Source organism: Balaenoptera ricei, chromosome 10, assembly GCF_028023285.1.
Source record: "Balaenoptera ricei isolate mBalRic1 chromosome 10, mBalRic1.hap2, whole genome shotgun sequence".
In the NCBI taxonomy this organism is placed as follows: Eukaryota; Metazoa; Chordata; class Mammalia; order Artiodactyla; family Balaenopteridae; genus Balaenoptera; species Balaenoptera ricei.
In genome coordinates this window covers 59,560,147-59,579,658 of record NC_082648.1, presented here as the reverse complement: position 1 = coordinate 59,579,658, position 19,512 = coordinate 59,560,147, and the positions used below count along the sequence as shown (strand labels likewise).

General features: G+C 35.4%; 1 protein-coding gene across 3 annotated transcripts in view; it reads left to right on the top strand.

The window, feature by feature from the left end:
- The window catches only part of PTPRR (protein tyrosine phosphatase receptor type R), a 254,511-nt gene that overhangs the window by 190,761 nt on the left and 44,238 nt on the right, over positions 1-19,512 (top strand). For 2 of the 3 annotated variants that reach the window (XM_059934694.1, XM_059934695.1), the window contains 2 exons: positions 14,532-14,639; positions 17,378-17,564. In XM_059934694.1, the coding sequence (XP_059790677.1) occupies positions 14,532-14,639; positions 17,378-17,564 (295 nt within the window). The remainder of the gene's footprint in view (positions 1-14,531; positions 14,640-17,377; positions 17,565-19,512) is intronic. The other variant, XM_059934696.1, reaches the window with a different exon arrangement.

The window sequence follows — 19,512 nt, the reverse complement described above, 5'->3', positions numbered from 1 at the left end:
GAATATCTCAGAGGTTAAGAGTTGTCTAGATAAATATTAGGATTTCTATGTTGAGGTCTCTGGTGAAGAGAAATAATGAATTAACTTATAAAACAATATCTGAAGGAGAATAGTTTGTTAGAGAAACAAGGAATATTCTTGTAGCTGTGGTTTAAAAGCCTGTTTTTACATATTCTCCACTGCCATCTGCCTTGGAGAAGTGCTGCTGAAAAATATTAAGTTTAGAACATCTTAATTTTTTCTTTACAGTTATAGACATCATTTGGATGGCAAATTCTTATGGTGAAAACTTAGTGACTACCAGTTGCCTATCCAGAGGGCAGAGTGAAGTGGCTTCCATGATAAACCAAAAAAAAAAAGTTATTTCATGAATAATGGCTGATATGGTAGATATTCTGTTGCAGCATCTCAAGTGCATACGATCTTACATATCCAAAGCAGTTGAAAGAAGCCACCACATACATATGTAAGTCTTGATAATTGAGGCAGGGCCTCAAAGTGGGTATGTGCACCCCAGGGAATGTGCAGACTGGTCCTTGGGGTGTAAAAAAAATATTTAAAAAATTTTGTTTTTATCTTGCCCTTCCCTATTTCAAACCTTGTAAATGTTTTATAATTTGAAGTATGCACACACATATAATTTATAAATAAATAAACTTCAGTGGATGTGCACTTACTTTTTTTCACTTACAAGGGTAAACAACAGAAAAAATTTTAAATTACTAATAATTCTACCTGAAAATGGGAGATAGAATGCAGATATAGTGAAATCAATCCAAGTATTTTATAGTGTGTCCATAATCCCAATATTCTAATGACTCTATCCTGTTTTAAAGTCTTAGAAGCTGACGGAGGGGGAAATTAAAGTTGTAAAGAGGTTGCTTTTTGTAATTCTTAAGTAACAAAGATAATTTACTTTCACCGTACTTGATATATACCAGAAACTTATATTAATTATATCTCTCATAATTGTTCCTACAAATACATTTGCACAAATAAACAAAGATATAGTTCAAGAGTGTCCATTGTAACATTGTTTTTTTGTTTTTTGTTTTGTTTTGTTTTGTCTTTTTGGGTTTTTTTAAACAATTCACTGTTTTGGGGGGTTTTTTAATTTATTTATTTTATTTATTTTTGGCTGCATTGGGTCTTCGTTGTTGCGCACGGGCTTTCTCTAGTTGTGGCGAGCAGGGGCTACTCTTCGTTGCAGTGCACAGGCTCTAGGCACACAGGCTTCAGTAGTTGTGGCACGTGGGCTCAGTAGTTGTGGCTCGCAGGCTCTAGAGCGCTGGCTCAGTAGTTGTGGCGCATGGGCTTAGTTGCTCCACAGCATGTGGGATCTTCCCAGACCAGGGCTTGAACCTGTGTCCCCTGCATTGGCAGGCAGATTCTTAACCACTGCGCCACCAGGGAAGCCCTGTAACATTGTTTTTAGTAGCAAAAAGAATTGGAGATAAATAGCTATCATTAGATATTCATCAACACATATACGTCATTATATACTTATTATTTATGAAATCTACATTGTTACTCTAATAAGATAAGCTTTCTAATATATAATGGAAAATGGAAAAATAGTTGCAAAACTGTATGGAATTTTATGATCCAATATATTTTAAAAACCATACACATGTTTATCTTTGTAAATGCACTGATAATTTCAGAAAGAGTGCATAAGAACCTGAACAGTGGTGAGCTCTGAAAAGTAGAACCAGAAAATCAGGAGATGGGAGGAACTAAGGGGGAAGGGACTTTTTTTTCCGTTTTTTTATTTGAAAACTTTACTATAAGTATGTATTAATTTTATAATTGTTCATGTTTTAAAAATTAAATAAGTTATTGCTTTCTTTGAATTAATAGATATTTATAGCATAGGTATGTCTACTCAAGATAAAATGAAGTGGGAGTGGAACAGTAACCACATTATTTGAACGATAATGTAAGTAGACACAGTCTTTAAGGCCAGGAATATAGCTTTGAGTGTCTATGTAAGAATAACCAAGAAATGACAAAACTATGCTTCAATCTATGCTACGCGGACATAGCTTTAATTAGCATCCTTCATGTGATTCTTGATATTACACTGGCTTCTTTTTTTATGATATATTTCATTTACAAATATATACAGTATTACAATATGAAATCTATGCTTATACCATCAAGCTTAATTAATAAAACATTTTATTATAAATACAGTAGGAACTCTGGTTGCTTTTAACTAATCTAATTCCCCTCCCTATCCCTCAAAGACAATCACTCTTCTACATTTGGTCTTTAATCGTTCCTATAACTATTCTTACACTTTTACTTGATAAATATGTATCATATATATAGCATAATATATAGTGTATATCATAAATAATATATAAAATATAAACAATATATAGTATAATTTTTCATAAACTCTATACAAATGGTACCCCAAAGTATGTATCTTTCTGCCTTACTGCATCTCAAATACCTAAACGTAAGAGCTAAAACTGTAAAACTCCTAGAAAACATAGGCGTAAGTCTTCATTACCTTGGATTAGGCAATGATTTCTCAGTTATGACACCAAAAACACAACAACCAAAGAAAAAATAGGTAACTTGGACTTCATCAAAATAAAAATGTTTGTGCTCAAAGGAGAGTATGTAAGTCAGGGTTCTCCAGAGAAACAACTAATAGGATGTATTTATACACACACACACACACACACATACACACATATATATAAAGAGATTTATTATAAGGAATTGGCTCACGTGATTATGGAAGCTTGCAAGTCCCAAGATCTGTAGGGTGAGTAGGCAAGCTGGAGACCCAGAGAGCTGATGTAGTTCCAGTATGTAAGCTGGCAGATTTGCGACCCAGGAAGAGTCAATGTTTCAGTTCAAGTCCAAAGGCAGGAACAAATTGATGTCCTAGTTCAAAGGCTGTCAGGCAGGAAGAATTCTCTATTAATTAGGAGAAGTCAGCCTTTTTGTTTTACTCAGGACTTCAACTGATTAGATGAGACCCACTTATATTATGGAAGGAAAGAAGGCAATCTGCTTTACTCAGTCAACTGATTTAAATGTTAATCTCACCCCAGAACACCTAGAATGATGACTGACCAAATATCTGGGCATCCCCTGGCACAGTCAAGCTGACACATAAAATTAACCATCACAGATACTTTCAAGAAAATAAAAAGGCAATGCACAAAATTGGAGAAAATATTGGCAAATCATATATCTGATAAGGGTCTAGCATCCAGAATGTATAAATAACTTTTCAACTCAAAAATAAAAAAACAAATAACCCAGTTTTAAAATGGGCAAAGGGTTTGAATAGACATTTCTCCATAGAAGACACTGTATACAAGTCACCAGTAAGCACATAAGGAGATGCTCAACCTCATTAGTCATTAAGGAAATGCAATCAAAACCAAATAACAGACCACTTCACACCCACTAGGATGGCTTCAATCAAAACTATAGACAATAGCAAGCATTGGCAAGGATGTGGGGAAATTAGAGCCCTCATATATTGCTGGTGGAAATGTAAAATGGTGCAGCCACTTTGGAAAAACATTTCGCAGTTTCTCATAAAGTTAAACCTAGAGTTACCATATGACCAAGCAATCCCACTCCTACATGTATACCCAGGAGAAATGAAAACATATGGCCACACACAAAAAAACCTGTACACAAATGTTCCTAGCAGGATTATTCATAACAGCCAAAAGTGGAAACAATCCAAATGTCCATCAACTGATAAATGAATAAATAAATGTGGTATAGCCATACAATAGAATATACTGTGCTGTAAAAAGGAATGAAGTACTGATAGCTACTACAACATGGATGAACCTTGAAAACATTAAGCTAAGTGAAAGAAGTCAGATGCATAAGTCCATATGTTGTATGATTCCATTTATATGAAATGTCCAAAATAGGCAAATTCATGGACACAGAAAGTAGATTAGTGGTTTCCAGGGACTGGGGAAAAGGAGGAATGGGGAGTAACCTCTAGTGAGTAGGGAGTTCCTTTTGGGGTGAGGAAAATGTTATACAGTTGACTCTTGAACAACACAGGTTTCAGCTGCACAGGTCCTCTTGTACATGGATTTTTTTTCAATAAATAACGTGGATTTTCCTATGTTGTTCAAGGGTCAGCTTGTAAAATTGATTATTGTGATGTTTACACAACATATAAACTCTACTAAAAACTATTGAATTGCACACATTAAAAAAGCAAACTTTGTGGTATGTAAATTACACCTCAGTAACAAAGGGGGAAGTATATATAACTTTAATTTTATAGCAAAATGTTGGCTATTTCTAGAAAATTAGTTGGATGGTGCTTCTGACATTTTTTCACTTTATTTGATTTGGTTGAAATGTGCTAATTTAGAACATTTTTATTTATGGAAAAGGAAAGGGATGTATTTCCTACAAGTATAAAAGTATCCTTTACATGACAAATTTCAGTTCACTCTTAAAAATGTGTATGGCATTTTGCATTCCAGAAATATTTATTTTTTACCAGTCCATCTGCTCCTTGAACATGATATAGATAATAAAACACAGAATCCAAAGTAAGAATTCTATACTTTGTCTGGTATGCATGATATCTCTCCTTGGGTGAATGGCTATGCTATTTTCAGAGTTATCTTGCATTTATTTCATCTGACAGTGGATAAGAGAAGACCCAGAAATAAAAATGAATTATTATGAATGGCATCAGACCAACAAATCCCAGTTACTTGAGGGGGAAAGGCTTGTATTAACTATTAGCAACTTTGTTCAATAATTTATATTTAAACATCTATCCTTGTAGTAGGCATGACAGATACCATGATTGTGTATTTACATTGGCAAGAATGAGATCATCATGATCAAGTGCCACTCTCTTCGTTTATCGCTAACACAACTCTTCCAGGTAATTGAGGCCTTCCTTCCACCTGAGAATTGATGGCACTTTAGATACAATCCATGGCCACAAAGTAACCCAGCAAAATCATTTACTCTTCACTGGCCAAGAGGAAGCAACTCCCTACTCCAAAATTCGAAGGTGAAAGGCCAATGACTTTAGCTGGCCACCATCATCCTGGTTTATTCCTAAAGCATTTGAACTGACCAAAGCCCACAACTGCATTGCTAGGTGGTGCACTTTTAAATGAACACTGAACAAACACAGGAATGTATATTTAAATAAATTACTGTTCTTGGATAAACATCTGGGGAAGCTCTGGAGGCAGTAGATTTTCATAATTTTGACTGAGTTCATTTTAGGTAAAGGGAGACCATGATGGACTCCAGCTAAAGACTTAAGACACCTGTTTCTCACATCAAATAACTGAGAAGGACTTCTAGAAGCTTTCAGATAGACATTAAATTGAATTACTTTTTCAAAATGTCTAATTCTTTCCATTAAATGTGAAATTTTTCTTTGTGAAATTTTAATTTTATGAATGTTCTTCTCCAGCGATTAAAAGGAACGTCAAGGGTTTGGTATAAAGCAATGTGCTCTTAAAGATAAATAAATATTCTCTACCCCTCTAACTTCCTAGTCATTATTCTATTCCATAACAGGCAGCAAAATATTCGAATCTTCTATGTAGGTTTCTTTCCTGAGATGTACTATCAACATTCACTCTAGCTGCAGCCAGAGGTGAAAATACTTACAGCTCTACTACATTTTTGCACTTCAATTCTCTTACATACAGACTTAGCAATATCAGTTACGTTGCTTTATAACTATACTTCATATTGTACCACTGAGGAATAAAACTGTGCCTTAATTGCTAGTTAAAACTTAAAAAGTAGTCTTAAACTAAAAAGCAGCTAGATTTCTGTAAGAATTGCAGAGTTTGGTTTAAAAAACTTGGCCTGAACCACCAGATGTTGTTAAAAAACTGAAGAATCTGAGAAGTTGTATATTTTTTGATGATTGGCATTTTAGCTGGGCTGTATGGCTCATGGTAATCATGTGTGTCATTTCTCGTCTTGAAAGTAAGTGAATGTATTTAATTCAGTTGTAATGTTCAGTACTAAAAGGGTTCTTTGGTAATTGGTTACTTCAAGAGACAGGGAGTTATTAATTGTATTGTGTTACTTAGAAAACATCATTGTGTGAGTGTGTATGAATGTATGTTTGTATATAAATTAGCTAAAATTCAAAGAAAGACTTCTCATTTCAGAAAGAATGGTTTATTCATTGACACTTATTAATGTTTCCTCAGCATCATCCTTTTCTTAACATATGAACTTGGAAAAAGTAAACTTGGGAACTAAAATTAGAGCTACCATCATTTTGTTCTTTTGTTAAAAGGGAAACAGCCTCCTCACCATGAGTGACAGTCAAAACAATACCAAATGCCAAAAAAAGAGAAAAAATTAATCATACTTGGATACAAGACAAAGCACTATTTTTTTTCTCTTTTTTACAAATGAAATCACCATAGCGCTTTAGGATGTTAATGCTCAGACGTCATTGATATTCATTAAGACTCAAACTAAATATCCACTGTAACATTTACAGTACCTAGATAAGCTTGGCTCTCCATTTTAAATTTTCAGACTCCTGTCTAACATGATTTCCCATTTCTCCTGTTTTCAGAGGGTTGGAAAAGCCAGCAGGGCACAGTAATTACACATAGAATTACCATAACCAATTCATTTGCAACTATTTATACGTGCATATGACAAAAGTGTTGCTTTCCATGTGTTCAAGACTAGATACAAAGGGAAGACTAAAGTCAAAATCTTTGCCCTCAAGGAATTCACACTTTAGGGTATATCATTTCTAGTGAATATGATATTACTAGAGACATTTTGGAAAAAAATTGTTAAGAGGATTCAGAGGGAAGAGACCACAGCATTTGGGCAAGTGCATTTCAGGCATAGAAAGCAGAGTTGCAGGTTGATTGGCCTGCCTGGAGCACAGATCTAGATAAGGATGTGAGAGGAGATGAGGCTGGGGAAATATACAGGGAATAGATGAGAAAGCAATTCATGTCCAAGGGCAGCTATACATGGGTTTTATTATCATATTTTCAGTACTCAAACATCATTCTGGTGAAATCTGGAACAAAATGCATTGGACTAGGAGATTTTAGAGTTAGGAAAGTTTGCTAGGAAGCTACTGCAAAGGTCTGAACAAGAGATGAAGAGGGTCTAAGCTAATTCAATGTCAGTGAGCCCCAAGAGTCAGTCTTCATGTTTCTTCCATTCTCCGTGTATCCAGTGATTTATCCAAACTCAGAGATTTTGAGTTAGTTTTTAAAACTCCTTGACCTAAAAATAATCCTGGAAATGTACAAACATTAGATTCAAGGATATTCATTTGTAGTCTTGTCTATAATGGTGAAAAACTGAAAACAACTTAGTGTCCAAAAGTAAGGTATTAGTTAAGTAAACTATGACACATCCATCGGAGGGCAGAGTCAAGATGATGAACTAGGAGGACATGGAATTCACGTCTCCACACAACTAGGGCACCTACCAGGCACTGGTGGGGGACCAAGGACACCTAAGGGGAAGGGAGGAACCCCAGCGACCACTTGCAGAATCTTGGTTCCTAGGCCAGAGGTTGGGCCTGAGCTCCTGAGGTGGCAGCTCTGAGTCCAAACTGCTGGACTAACAGAGAACCACAGACCCCAGGGAATATTAATTGGAGTGAGGCCTCTCGGAGGTCCTCATCTCAGCACCAAGACCCGGCTCTATACAACTGCCTGCAAAATCCAGTGCTGGATGCCTCAGGCCAAACCAGTAAGACAGGAATACAGCCCCACCCATCAAAAAAAAAAAAAAAAGAAACAACAAGAAAATATGTTACAGACAAAGGAGCAAGGTAAAAACCTACAAGACCAATAAATGAAGACAAAATAGGCAACCTACCTGAAAAAGAACTCAGAGTAATGAAGTAAAGATGATCCAAAATCTCAGAAACAGAACGGAGAAAATACAAGAAATATTTAACAAGGATCTAGAATAACTAAAGACCAAACAAACAGTGATGAACACAATAACTGAAATTAAAAATACTCTAGAAGGAATCAGTAGCAGAATTACTGAGGCAGAAGAATGGATAAGTGAGCTGGAAGATAAAACAGTGGAAATAACTGCCAGGGAGCAGAATAAAGAAAAAAGAATGAAGATAATTGAGACCTCTGTCTCAGAGACCTCTGGGACAACATTAAATGCACCAACATTCGAATTATAGGGGTCCCAGAAGAAGAGAAAAAGAAAGGGTCTGAGAAAATATTTGAAGAGATTATAGTCGAAAACTTCCCTAACATGGGAAAGGAAAGAGTCAGTCAACTCCAGGAAGCACAGAGAGTCCCATACAGGATAAACCCAAAGAGAAACATATATAGCAGAAACTAACACACCATTGTAAAGCAATTATACTCCAATAAAAATGTTAAAAAAAAAAAAAAAGAAAGAAAGAAACTCTGCAAGCCAGAAGGGAGTGGCAGGACATATTCAAAGAAATGAAAGGGAAAAACCTACAACCAAGATTACTCTACCCAGCAAGGATCTCATTCAGATTTGATGGAGAAATTAAAACCTTTACAGACAAGCAAAAGTTAAGGGAATTCAGCACCACCAAACCAGCTTTACAGCAAATGCTAAAGGAACTTCTCTAGGCAGGAAACACAAGAGAAGGAAAAGACCTACAATAACAAACCCAAAACAATTAAGAAAATGGTAATAGGAACATACATATCGATAATTACCTTAAATGTAAATGGATTAAATGCTCCAACCAAAAGATGTAGACTGGCTGAATGGATACAAAAACAAGACCCGTATATATGCTGTCTAGAAGAAACCCACTTCAGACCTAGGTGTACATACAGACTGATACATCCATCCAATGGAGTGCTATATAGTGTTGGCAATTCATGTGTAAATAAATTTGAAGACACAAGACACAAATAAATATGTTTGTGATATATTTAGTTAAATAAAAAGCAAGCCATAAAAGAATATGTAGACTAAAAAAATCTAGATTTTTGTCATGCATATATACATGTTTAAAACTTGAAGGACAGACACTTAAAATGTTATTAGCAATTACTCTTCGTGTTGGTATTATAGGATATTTTTCTTTTTGGTATCTATATTTTTAATTTTCATGGTGACTATGCCTTATTTTTGAATCTGAAAAAGGTTATTAAGGTAAGAATTTTAAGGGCTTGAGGAATGAAAAATGGTCCCAATGTAGGTGACCACTGACTTTGCATATGTAACACTGCTACTGACTCTTCATCACTAACCAACTTTCCTAACCTTGCCTTCTTCAAATGTTTATCAGCGTATGCCATATAGCTGCCACACAGCCATGTGTGCATGGAGTGAAATAAGAATTATCACATGATCATTATTAATTACTATAATCATTCACATATTATGTTATATGCCAGTTATTAGGCTAGAAATGTGCATACATTTTTGCTTCTTTATCTTTTAAAATGTGAACCAATCCTGTGAGTTTTATTATTACCCCCATTTGCAGATTAAGGAGTCTGAGGCTGAAAGAGCTTAGTGAAGTGCAGAGCATTGATTTAAACTCAGATTCCAAGGTCAATGCTCAAAGAACAATGTAATAAGCTCAATTTATTTTTTTTAATGATTGTTTTGATTTTTATTTTTTAAAATAATGAAAGAAGGGTATAGTAAATTTTGCCTCATGCTGTACATATATAAAAGGTCAGATATCATTGTATGAATTAAAAAATATTTATTTAATCACTCAAAAGGGTCAGGAATGTTCTACCTAGTGAAACAGGTGCTTTCAAGTAGGGAAATCAATCATTTATCACACCAAAAATTTTCTCTACATTGTAAGATTTTTCTTTTTACTTTAGAGTGAAATTTGTTTTTCATCTTCCTGGGCCTGGGCCTGGTATCTTTTATACTAAATACATGTCTTCCCTACAGGATTTCCTTTGGGAAATTTTATTATAGGTGGTCACAATACCTATTCATTTATTTCAGCTTCTAGAAATTAGTAATACTGCATTTATGTCACCATTTAACTTTCCAAGAGCTTTGAATTTGTCACAATTTAACTTAGCACTCCATATCCTCTTCTTTTTTTTAAATTTGCCCTCTCATCTGTCAAGAGATCCAGGATAGGGGTTAGCGCTATACATAATTTATTTGAAGGTAAAGAGATGGAAGGAAACAGCAAACCATTCATTAATTCCATTACCCTTAGAACTTAAAAATCATAGAATCTGGAGTTTCAAAGAACTGTGGAGGGCAATCTATACATAGTAAAGGAATTCCATCTCTGTATTTCGATGTTTTTTCTTTTGTTATTCAAATGAGTTAGAACTTCTTTTTCTTTTTTCTTTTCTTTTTCTTTTGTCTTTATTAGAAATCTCCTAGAAAACTAAATACATGGACAAATTTAATGAGCAAAACGAATTCAGAAAAATCAAGTAGGTGGGCAGGGGTCTTAAGCACACCTTTACAATCAAGCCAAGATGATCAGGTTTGTGATCATTATGATTTTAACACACAGGGAGGAAAAGTTGGCCTGAAGGTCTCAGGCTCACAACATTTCAGATCTGGAGAGGACTTCAATATTAAACTTCTTTCTTCTCACCATGTAGGATTAGATGTGTATACTGATAAAGACAGCTCTGAACAAATCATGCATATTTTTGACAGAACAAAAAAAAATTAAGACTGGAAAAGCTCTCAGAGAACTGTTCACCTTCATTCTGTACTAAATTCTTCTTATAATCTTTAGATGCATATTTTTCCATTCCCATTTCAAGTACTTCAAGATAAGCAGCTGCCACCATTTCCCACTGAAATGTAATTTCATAGTTCAGTAGTTTCAGAAGTACATCTTCCTGGACTCCAGGCAAAAGGATCACTGTTTCATTTTGTTCTCGTACTCCCATTTCCATTCTTTGTTGGGCACAAAATGAGGGGCCACGCTTGAAGTCTCACTGTTCTTGGTGGCCAAGGTACCGCAAAAAGAGCTGCCATATCTGAGGATTAGAGCCATGGTCACAATGCTGGAAACTGTAGCCTTTCTGCCTAAATCCAGCTTCTGAACTCCAGCATATTGCCCCAACTACCAGGAAAATAAATGCCTAGTTTCTGAGGTATTCCAGCACTCAACTGTTCTTGTATTTTTAGCTTGTATTTTCTTTTCACCTCTTGGTCATTAGGAGCAGCAAGGCAAAAACTGAACAATTTCAACAGATGTTTATATTCTCTTGCTGAAATGAATGTGTGGCCCTGGCCCATAATATTTATACATGTTTTCCTTTTTACTTAATTGTAATTAGCATGCTGTTTATTGCATTCCTTTTACCTTTCCTTAAGAATTTGCTTTTTCCTTCAATTGTTTGCATTGGTATCTTTTGAATTTCCTCCCTCTTATTTATTTTTTGGCATAAATAAAAATTGGTGCTACAGTGGGAGTGTGATAAAGCTTTTCATTATGTTCCCTTTTGTCCAACAGCAATCATAAGGTATAAAAAAACTCGAAACAGTTTGCCAGAGTTACGTAACAAAAAAAGAAGCAAAGTTTTTAATAAGACTTTGTGTTCTTAGTTTTCCGCGTTCGGTTTTTATTAAAGGTCCAGATCTCCTTCTGTTATTTTTGTTGATTTTTTTCTCTAAATCCTTTAGATTTTTTGTTCCCATCTCTTAATTTAAATTTTCTCTTAATTTCTTACATTTGTTTTGTCTTCTTTTTGAGCCGTCTTTCTGATTCTAGCCTCACTTCTCACCATTTGGTTTATGGATACCATGGAGCAGAAGTACGTTCTCTTAGTTCAGTAAAGTGGTATTTTCTCCTCCAGATCATTAGTCAGGGATAGCTAGTTAAAAACCTAATATTCCCATATTTATAAAAAACACATCCCTTCTCTAGATTGTTTAGTAAATTGTGTTAGAAACATGGATAACCTACTTGGGGAAGAAAAAAAAAAACCTAGTTTATTCTTACCTTTACCATACCCCCAAATACATTATAAATTGATTAAAAGATTAAGTTTTTTTAAAAAATTCTAAACTTCCAGGAGAAGAATTTCTGTGGATTTTAAAGCAATGCAAGAAACCACAAAAGAAAAGATTGATACCTTTTCCTTTTTAGTTTAATATTTAATTTGTAGAATTTAATGTGTTTGACTAAATGTAAATATACTTTTAAAAAATCCGTAGTATTTTAAAGCAACAATAAGATGTATATATGCAACAGGGTCTGAAAAATATCTTACTTATTATAGCAATCAATAATAAGTACATTAATGCCACAATATAAACATTAAGAAAGAGCATGAACAGACAATTCTCAAAGGTAATGACCAATAAATGAACAATAGTCATTTGAAAATGTGTTTATTCTCATCTGTAACCAAAGAAATAAAAATTAAAACAATAAATCACTGCCAGTACTGCCTATAAAATTGCGAAATTGAAACGTCAATTTAAATGTTAGTGACGTTTATGAGGCTCTGAGTGGTTTTAATTTCTTTTTTGAAACTCCTAAGTTTTATTAATTAATTTATTTATTTACTTTTGGCTGCATTGGGTCTTCGTTGCTGTGAGCGGGCTTTCTCTAGTTGCAGCAAGCAGTGGCTACTCTTCGTTGCGGTGCGCAGGCTTCTCATTGCGGTGGCTTCTCTTGTTGTGGAGCACGGGCTCTGGGCATGGGCTTCAGTAGCTGTGGGACGCGGGCTCAGTAGTTGTGGCTCGCAGGCTCTAGAGCACAGGCTCAGTAGTTGTAGCGCACGGGCTTAGTTGGTCCGCGGCATGTGGGATTGTCCCTGAGCAGGGCTCGAATCCATGTCCCCTGCATTGGCAGGCGGATTCTTAACCACTGCACCACCAGGGAAGTCCCTGAAAATACTAAGTTTAAAATTTTCTACAATGAACATGTGTTACTTTTATAACAGAAAAATTAATGCTTTAAAATATATGTGGATGTGTATTTAATCTCTTCTCTCCAACCCAAGACATGACTAAGAAGTGTACACCTTTTTAAGTGGATTCTACTGATTCTGTTTCCTAATTCCACTATATTTCAGTTAACCTAGATATTGGTTGTTCCTTGAAAATAAGAATTAACAAAAGCAGAGATTTTTCCAAGCTAATGACATCCTATGGTAATATTTCATGGCCAGGATAGAAGAGCCCTCATGATAAGGGCTGTTTTGTGGAAAGTGTTTTCTGTAAGGTCAACAGCCTGTACCAGTTTGACTCCATAATTAAACTTTAAGACATTGTCTGAGGTGTTGAGGTGAAGTGTTCTGGAATTGTTTAGGGTTCAGGGAAGATGGCTTTACCATAATAAAAAGAAATTTTAAGAGAAAGAGGTTATCAAGAAGGATGTGTTTTCCTTTACTGACAAGCTATAGAATCTATCCATTGATTTCAAAACGTTAATCTCAGTATAAAGAATTTTCGAGTTTTTGTGAAGATCTCTTAAAACGGATCTCTTAGAGAAGTAGAAGGTGAGAGTTATATAGGACTTTATTCATTATGACCCAAATTTATTAGTAGCCAGGCATCTTATTTAAAAGCAGTTTACTTAAACTATCTGGTTAATCCTTTAATAATCCTCTGAAGTAGGTACACTGAATTATTCATTTCACAAAAGAGGAGGAAATTGAGATGTAACAAGTCTAAATAGCCAGACCAAAGGTCCACCACAACGACATGAAGGAGGCAGGGTTTGAGCCCAGACAAGTATGCCTGTAAAGATTGAATTTGTACCTTGAATACTGCACTGTCTCCACATTATAATTCAGTAATCCTAAGTTTCCCCCCAACAACTGACCCCAACTCTACACAGGGCACTGCACAGTCTAACATAATCTACCCACCTTACCCTTGCTTTTGGGTGGCAAAGCAGAAAGAGCTTGGGTTCTATGTTCTAACTTGGATTGAATCTTTATTCTGCTATCATGTTCCTATTAGTTATCTCTTCACCTGTGAAATGGGGGAAAATAATACCTCAGAGAGCTGCTCTGAAGATTGAGATACCATGTGTGAAAGTGCTTAGAACAGTGCTTGGCAAATAGTAGATGTTGAATAAATAATATTCGTTTCCTTTCTTCCTTCCCTTGACAAACAAAAGTGGTTCTTCCTGACCAAGTCAGCTTGCGTGAAAATGCTTCCATGGCTCTCAGTTTATCACAGAATCCTTAGAAAATTTACTCATAAGATCAAAAAGACCTTAGACAGGGATCCCAGAGGCTTTTAATCCTCCGGGTTTCGGCAGAGTATGCTGTGAGAAGCCAAAACAGAGGTTGATATAACTTGATGCTCTGAATTCTCTCTTTTCTGGATTCAGGCAGGCTTTTTATACTCTTGTCTCTATGACTCTTGCTTCTCTTTCAACTCTCCTACATAACCCTGCCCCCCGGTTCCAAAATACATTTTACACAACTAAACTCTAGCTCAAACTGCTGATATGAGATTTCTCAAAGATGCCTTACCATTTCCTGCTCCCACACTTTTTTTTTTTCTGCCAGACTCTCTCTCTGAAATAACCATCTACTCAAAATGTATCTTTTATCTTCAAGACCCAACTCAATTCATCCTCATTCATACACCTGCTCTGACCACTCTGGACGGAAGAGACCTCACTTTCTACTAAACCATTGTAGCACTGAGTATCCCTCAATTCACAGGTTTGTACATACTTTTGTATTTTAGGGCTGAAAAAGGACTGAATGGAATAGTGGTTTAAAATGGCATCTGATTAGCAGTCCCTTAAGCTGCTTCTCCCAGCTCCTTACTCAACCATCTATGTAACCAGCAAAAGTCAAATTCTCACAAATACACTAAAATCTAAGACCAATAGGCAAACTGTTATCAGAATTAGGAAGGAATTTCTGCAATTTAAAGGCCAAAAGAACTGGATTGAGAAACTTTAAAAAGCACTTTCCCATTAAAAATAGATTAAAATTCTTGGCCTGAAAGTAGAACCACCCTTTGCTCCTCCTCAGCTGTTTCCCCCCTACTCAGAAAGAAAGGAGCCCTGTCGGTCATCACCAGCAGCCACCAAAAAGAAAACACGGTGGGGGGCAACCATCCCTCTTATCAGGTAGGTGATATTTTATGGGGTGTCCAAAATGCTATCCCCTAATCCCTAGTACAGTGATTCAAAAGAGTTAAAAATAATAATAGAAACTAGAAAAAGATTTTCAGGAACATGTCAAGAAAAAAAAAAAAGCAGGTATGTCAATATTAATTTTTTTTAAGTTAGATATGAGGGGTGGAGGGAGGATGAATTGGATGAAAGTGGTCAAAATGTACAAACTTTCAGTTATAAGATAAATATGTACTAGGGATGTAATGTACAACATGATGACTATGGTTAACACTGCTATGTGGTATACAGTATTTGAAAGTGTTAAGAGAGTAGTTCCTAAGAGTTCTTATCACAGGAAAAAACTTTGTTTTTGGTATCTATATGAGGTGATGAATGTTAACTGAACTTAGTGCATAATCATTTTATAATATATGTAAGTCAAACACCTTAAACTTAGCACAATGCCGTACGTCAATTAGGTCTCAATAAAACTGGGAAGCAAAAGTCAAATGTGAGGCCAAACATAAAATTAATGAGAAAGTATTTGATATTGATAAAATTTACAGTGAAGATATAATTATGAATCTCTTCAAATAACGTAATGGCTGAATATATAAAGTAAAAACTGTTAGAAATATAAGGAAAAATAACAAAAACAGTTACTGTGGAAGAATCACATACATATCTCAGGCTATGAGAAATCTAGTAGGAAAAAAGTAAGAAAAAAATAGATTGGAATAATATCTTTAATAATATATCATAATATAATATATAAGGTGCTCTATATGTACATGTGTGCCTATATATGATATATAGAGATATATGTCAATAGATACATAGATAGATAACCAAAACAGCTGCCAGCAAAAGTATGTATGAAATATTTAGAACATTTTTTATAGTATTTGTCTCAAAGAAAGAATCAAGAAATTCCAGTAATTAGAAATCCATTCATTGACTTCCATGTACTCTTACTAGACATTAATAAGGACAATAAATGGGCAAACACTTATGTTACCATTGAGTTAAAGCAAGAATTAAAACTACAATTACAAACCATTTAGAAATTAACAAAGATGACAACATTATACATCAAACTATAGAATGACACCAAAGCTACAACCAGAAGCAGATTCATAGGAGGAAAGAACTGATATGTTTTTGTTTACTGGATTTTGTGTTGTATGTTCTAACAATTTTGCATTTCTTAAAATTAAGCTGTAGCCACTTCAATATTTCCTGAGGTAGTGTTCCATACATGTAAAATACCATTCAAAGGAAATAATATACTGGGCCTAGCATCTTCTTGTATTCTCTCTACTCACATTTGTTTTGACCTGTATTTGCCAGTTCTCCGTTTCCTTGGGGCACCAGCCAGTTGGCACCATATTTGATCGCCTGATGCTCACTTCAGGCCCCTTTAAATTTAACATTTCTTTAAGTACAATTTCTGACTTTGACCCTCAGCACATGCTATTTTATAGTTAATCCTTTGTTCCACACAGCCAATATTACTAGTAAGAGGCACTCACACCTTCTTTCAGGACACAAGGAGCCTTTATATGTTGGAAGAACACCACCTTGCCTCCCAACAAGAGGAGGGAAATCACAGAGGAAAAATCAATTGTAATTTAGTACGAGGATCTGTGGTCTTTATGGCCCCTGGTAAGTTTATCACAGAATTAAATAAATGCATATATGCATATGCAATTACACACATATACCTACATATGCATTACGTACATACATAAATGGAGGATGAAAAAGCTATCCTTTTAGGGATAAATCAGAAGTTATAAAAAATGTATACATTTTAAACTTTTAAGTTCTATTTCAATGACAATCATTTGAACTAAAATAAAAAGATTATTTTTCTCCTATGAGCTTCCTGTGTTCAATAAAATCATGAGTATGGTATATGGATGTCAGAAGAATTAGGGTGGATATAGAATTTATATACTGGACTCTCAAATATACAGATAAATAAGGTAGGTTTGCGTTACAACTCATTCCTCAATTCAAATGCTATGTTTACTTTTCCTAAACTTTTCACTTAATTTATTAGCCATGTTATTATTTCTGTAGCAACTACACCCCTTAATAAACTATAGTGCATTTTCTCAATTCAGAGTTATTTCCAACAAAAAAACTGTCAGTTCCTTAAGAAACTATGAGTAGTTCCTATAGTCAATTATGGTACCATAAAAGAAGACATTGGGTCCTTATTTCTGTAATAGTTCTCACTGAATTATATGTATGTACAGAAAGACAAACTGATCTGCTCACAATAATTCATGCAGTATTTAAACCTAATAACATGTTTCTCCAATGTAGACGAGGGTCCAACGTATCTCTTACCCTGGACATGAGTAGCTTGGGGAATGTTGAACCCTTTGTGGCCACACCAACCCCACGGGAGAAGGTAGCAATGGAGTATCTGCAGTCAGCCAGCCGTATTCTCACAAGGTCACAGCTCAGGGACGTCGTGGCAAGTTCACATTTACTCCAAAGTGAATTCATGGTGAGCCTGCTATTTATGATTCACTCTTCAGTAGGTATTTTGATATACTAGGCACTAGAGGCACATTCTAAAATGACACTGTCTTCCACTCAGACAACTTACGGTAAAATGGTCACAGTTCAAAAGGTTAAGTGCAAGGATCTTAGATCCACCCTGCATCTCATCAACTATTGGTAAGTGTTCAAACTAGAATGTGAATTGAGGCAGAGTATATAAGGGCTGGCCAGGCAAAGTGGCAAGAAGGAGCTGAGCATTCCAGGATGAAGGAACAGCCTTGCTGTCACTGCTCGGGAAATTAAATTGTGCAGTTTCACAGGAGCATTGAAATTAAGGTGGGAAGTGACAGAAATTGAGTTTCAGATATAAAAGAAACCCAAGTCTTAATACATATTTAAGGATTTGTACTTACCTTGTGTTTTAAAAAGATCACTATCTGCAGTAGAGTCAGCATTAGAAAGAGGTAGTTTGGAGATTCTAGAGATAATCCTGTGGAGCTGTGATGGTGGTCAAAACTAAAATAGTAGCAGTGAAAATTTGGGAAGGTCTACAGGCACCTACAAGAAGTGGGCTTAATAAGCTAAGGCAGCCAAAAAAAGTCAGGGATGACACCCCAATTTTTAGACTTGAGCAACAGGGTGCATGTATTGTCATTTAATGAAATACGGAACACAAGAGGAAGACCCAATGTGGGCTAAAAATGATGGTGAGTTTCATTCAGCTAAAAATGATACTGACCCATCAGTGTCGCTGGTGATAATGCATGAACACACGTTTCAATCCAGAGAACATGGAGACAGATTAGACCTTCTTAGGTCTAATTGTTGCCCAAGGGGAATATCCATTTTATAGAACCCCTTGCATCTTAAAGCAGTTGTACATTTAAGCCATAGCTGTTGGGTATAATAAGTTGATGACTTTAGGGTCAGTTCAGGTGTTTGCAACCACCCTAATGACGAAAGAGACAACAATAGGTTAGATCTATCAGCTTCATCAACTATTATTAAAATACAAGCATGTCGTTTTAAAAATTAGACTTCATAGCATGTCATCTCTTATGTATGAGAAAAGTGAGACCTGGGAGGAATAAAAGAACCAGTCAGTGATCACAGAAGTGGCCAAAGGTACACCTAGTATTCTTTTCTACAACCACAGATAGCTCTTTGTTCTATTAGATAAGCCCTTAACACAGTCTACTTCCCTGAGAGATGAGGCCAACAAGGAATGCCGAGGAGAGAGATAATGCTGGAAGATGACAAATTGTCAGTGTGTGTCAGAAAACAGGAAAGATCGGAGAGGAATAAAGATATTCACGGCTTTGCTAAAACAGACTAACTTGTTGGAGATTACCAAGCATGAACATGTGGTTTCTATTGAACATTCAACAATTTTGCTTATTTTGGTAACTTGGAACTGAGAACTTACAACATTTAGTTGGAGCAGAGAGTAGGAATAAATATCGTAAATACCTAAAATAATGCAAGCTTAGGAAACAATATTTTAAAAGTAAGCTACTCCTCTCAATGGACCGAGTCTTAAATTCACAGTGTAGTCAGGCTTTTCTTGAATTTTCAGATTGACTGAAAACAAGGACAATTTAAATAAATTTGTAGATAATTTCTTTCATTTCAATGAATATTAAGCTGTCAAGTTCTATTTTCTGTAGGAGAAAGTGTAGATAACAAAAATATTATTTTATGTGATCTAGGGACAAAAGATATTTTAATGCACATTGACCTTATCTAAGCAATCCTTTGTAGAATTTTGAGTTAGAGAACATACTATTTTGTATAATCAACTCCTTAAATATTTGTTTAGACCCTTTTGAAAATGTTGACTTTTTGTTTCCTTTGTCCCAGTCAGCATCAGACGCCCACCTTTTCTGTCTAACACACAGAGCGACTTCTGCTTTAATTGTTCCCTCCTCCATCATTTGACATATATTCTGACT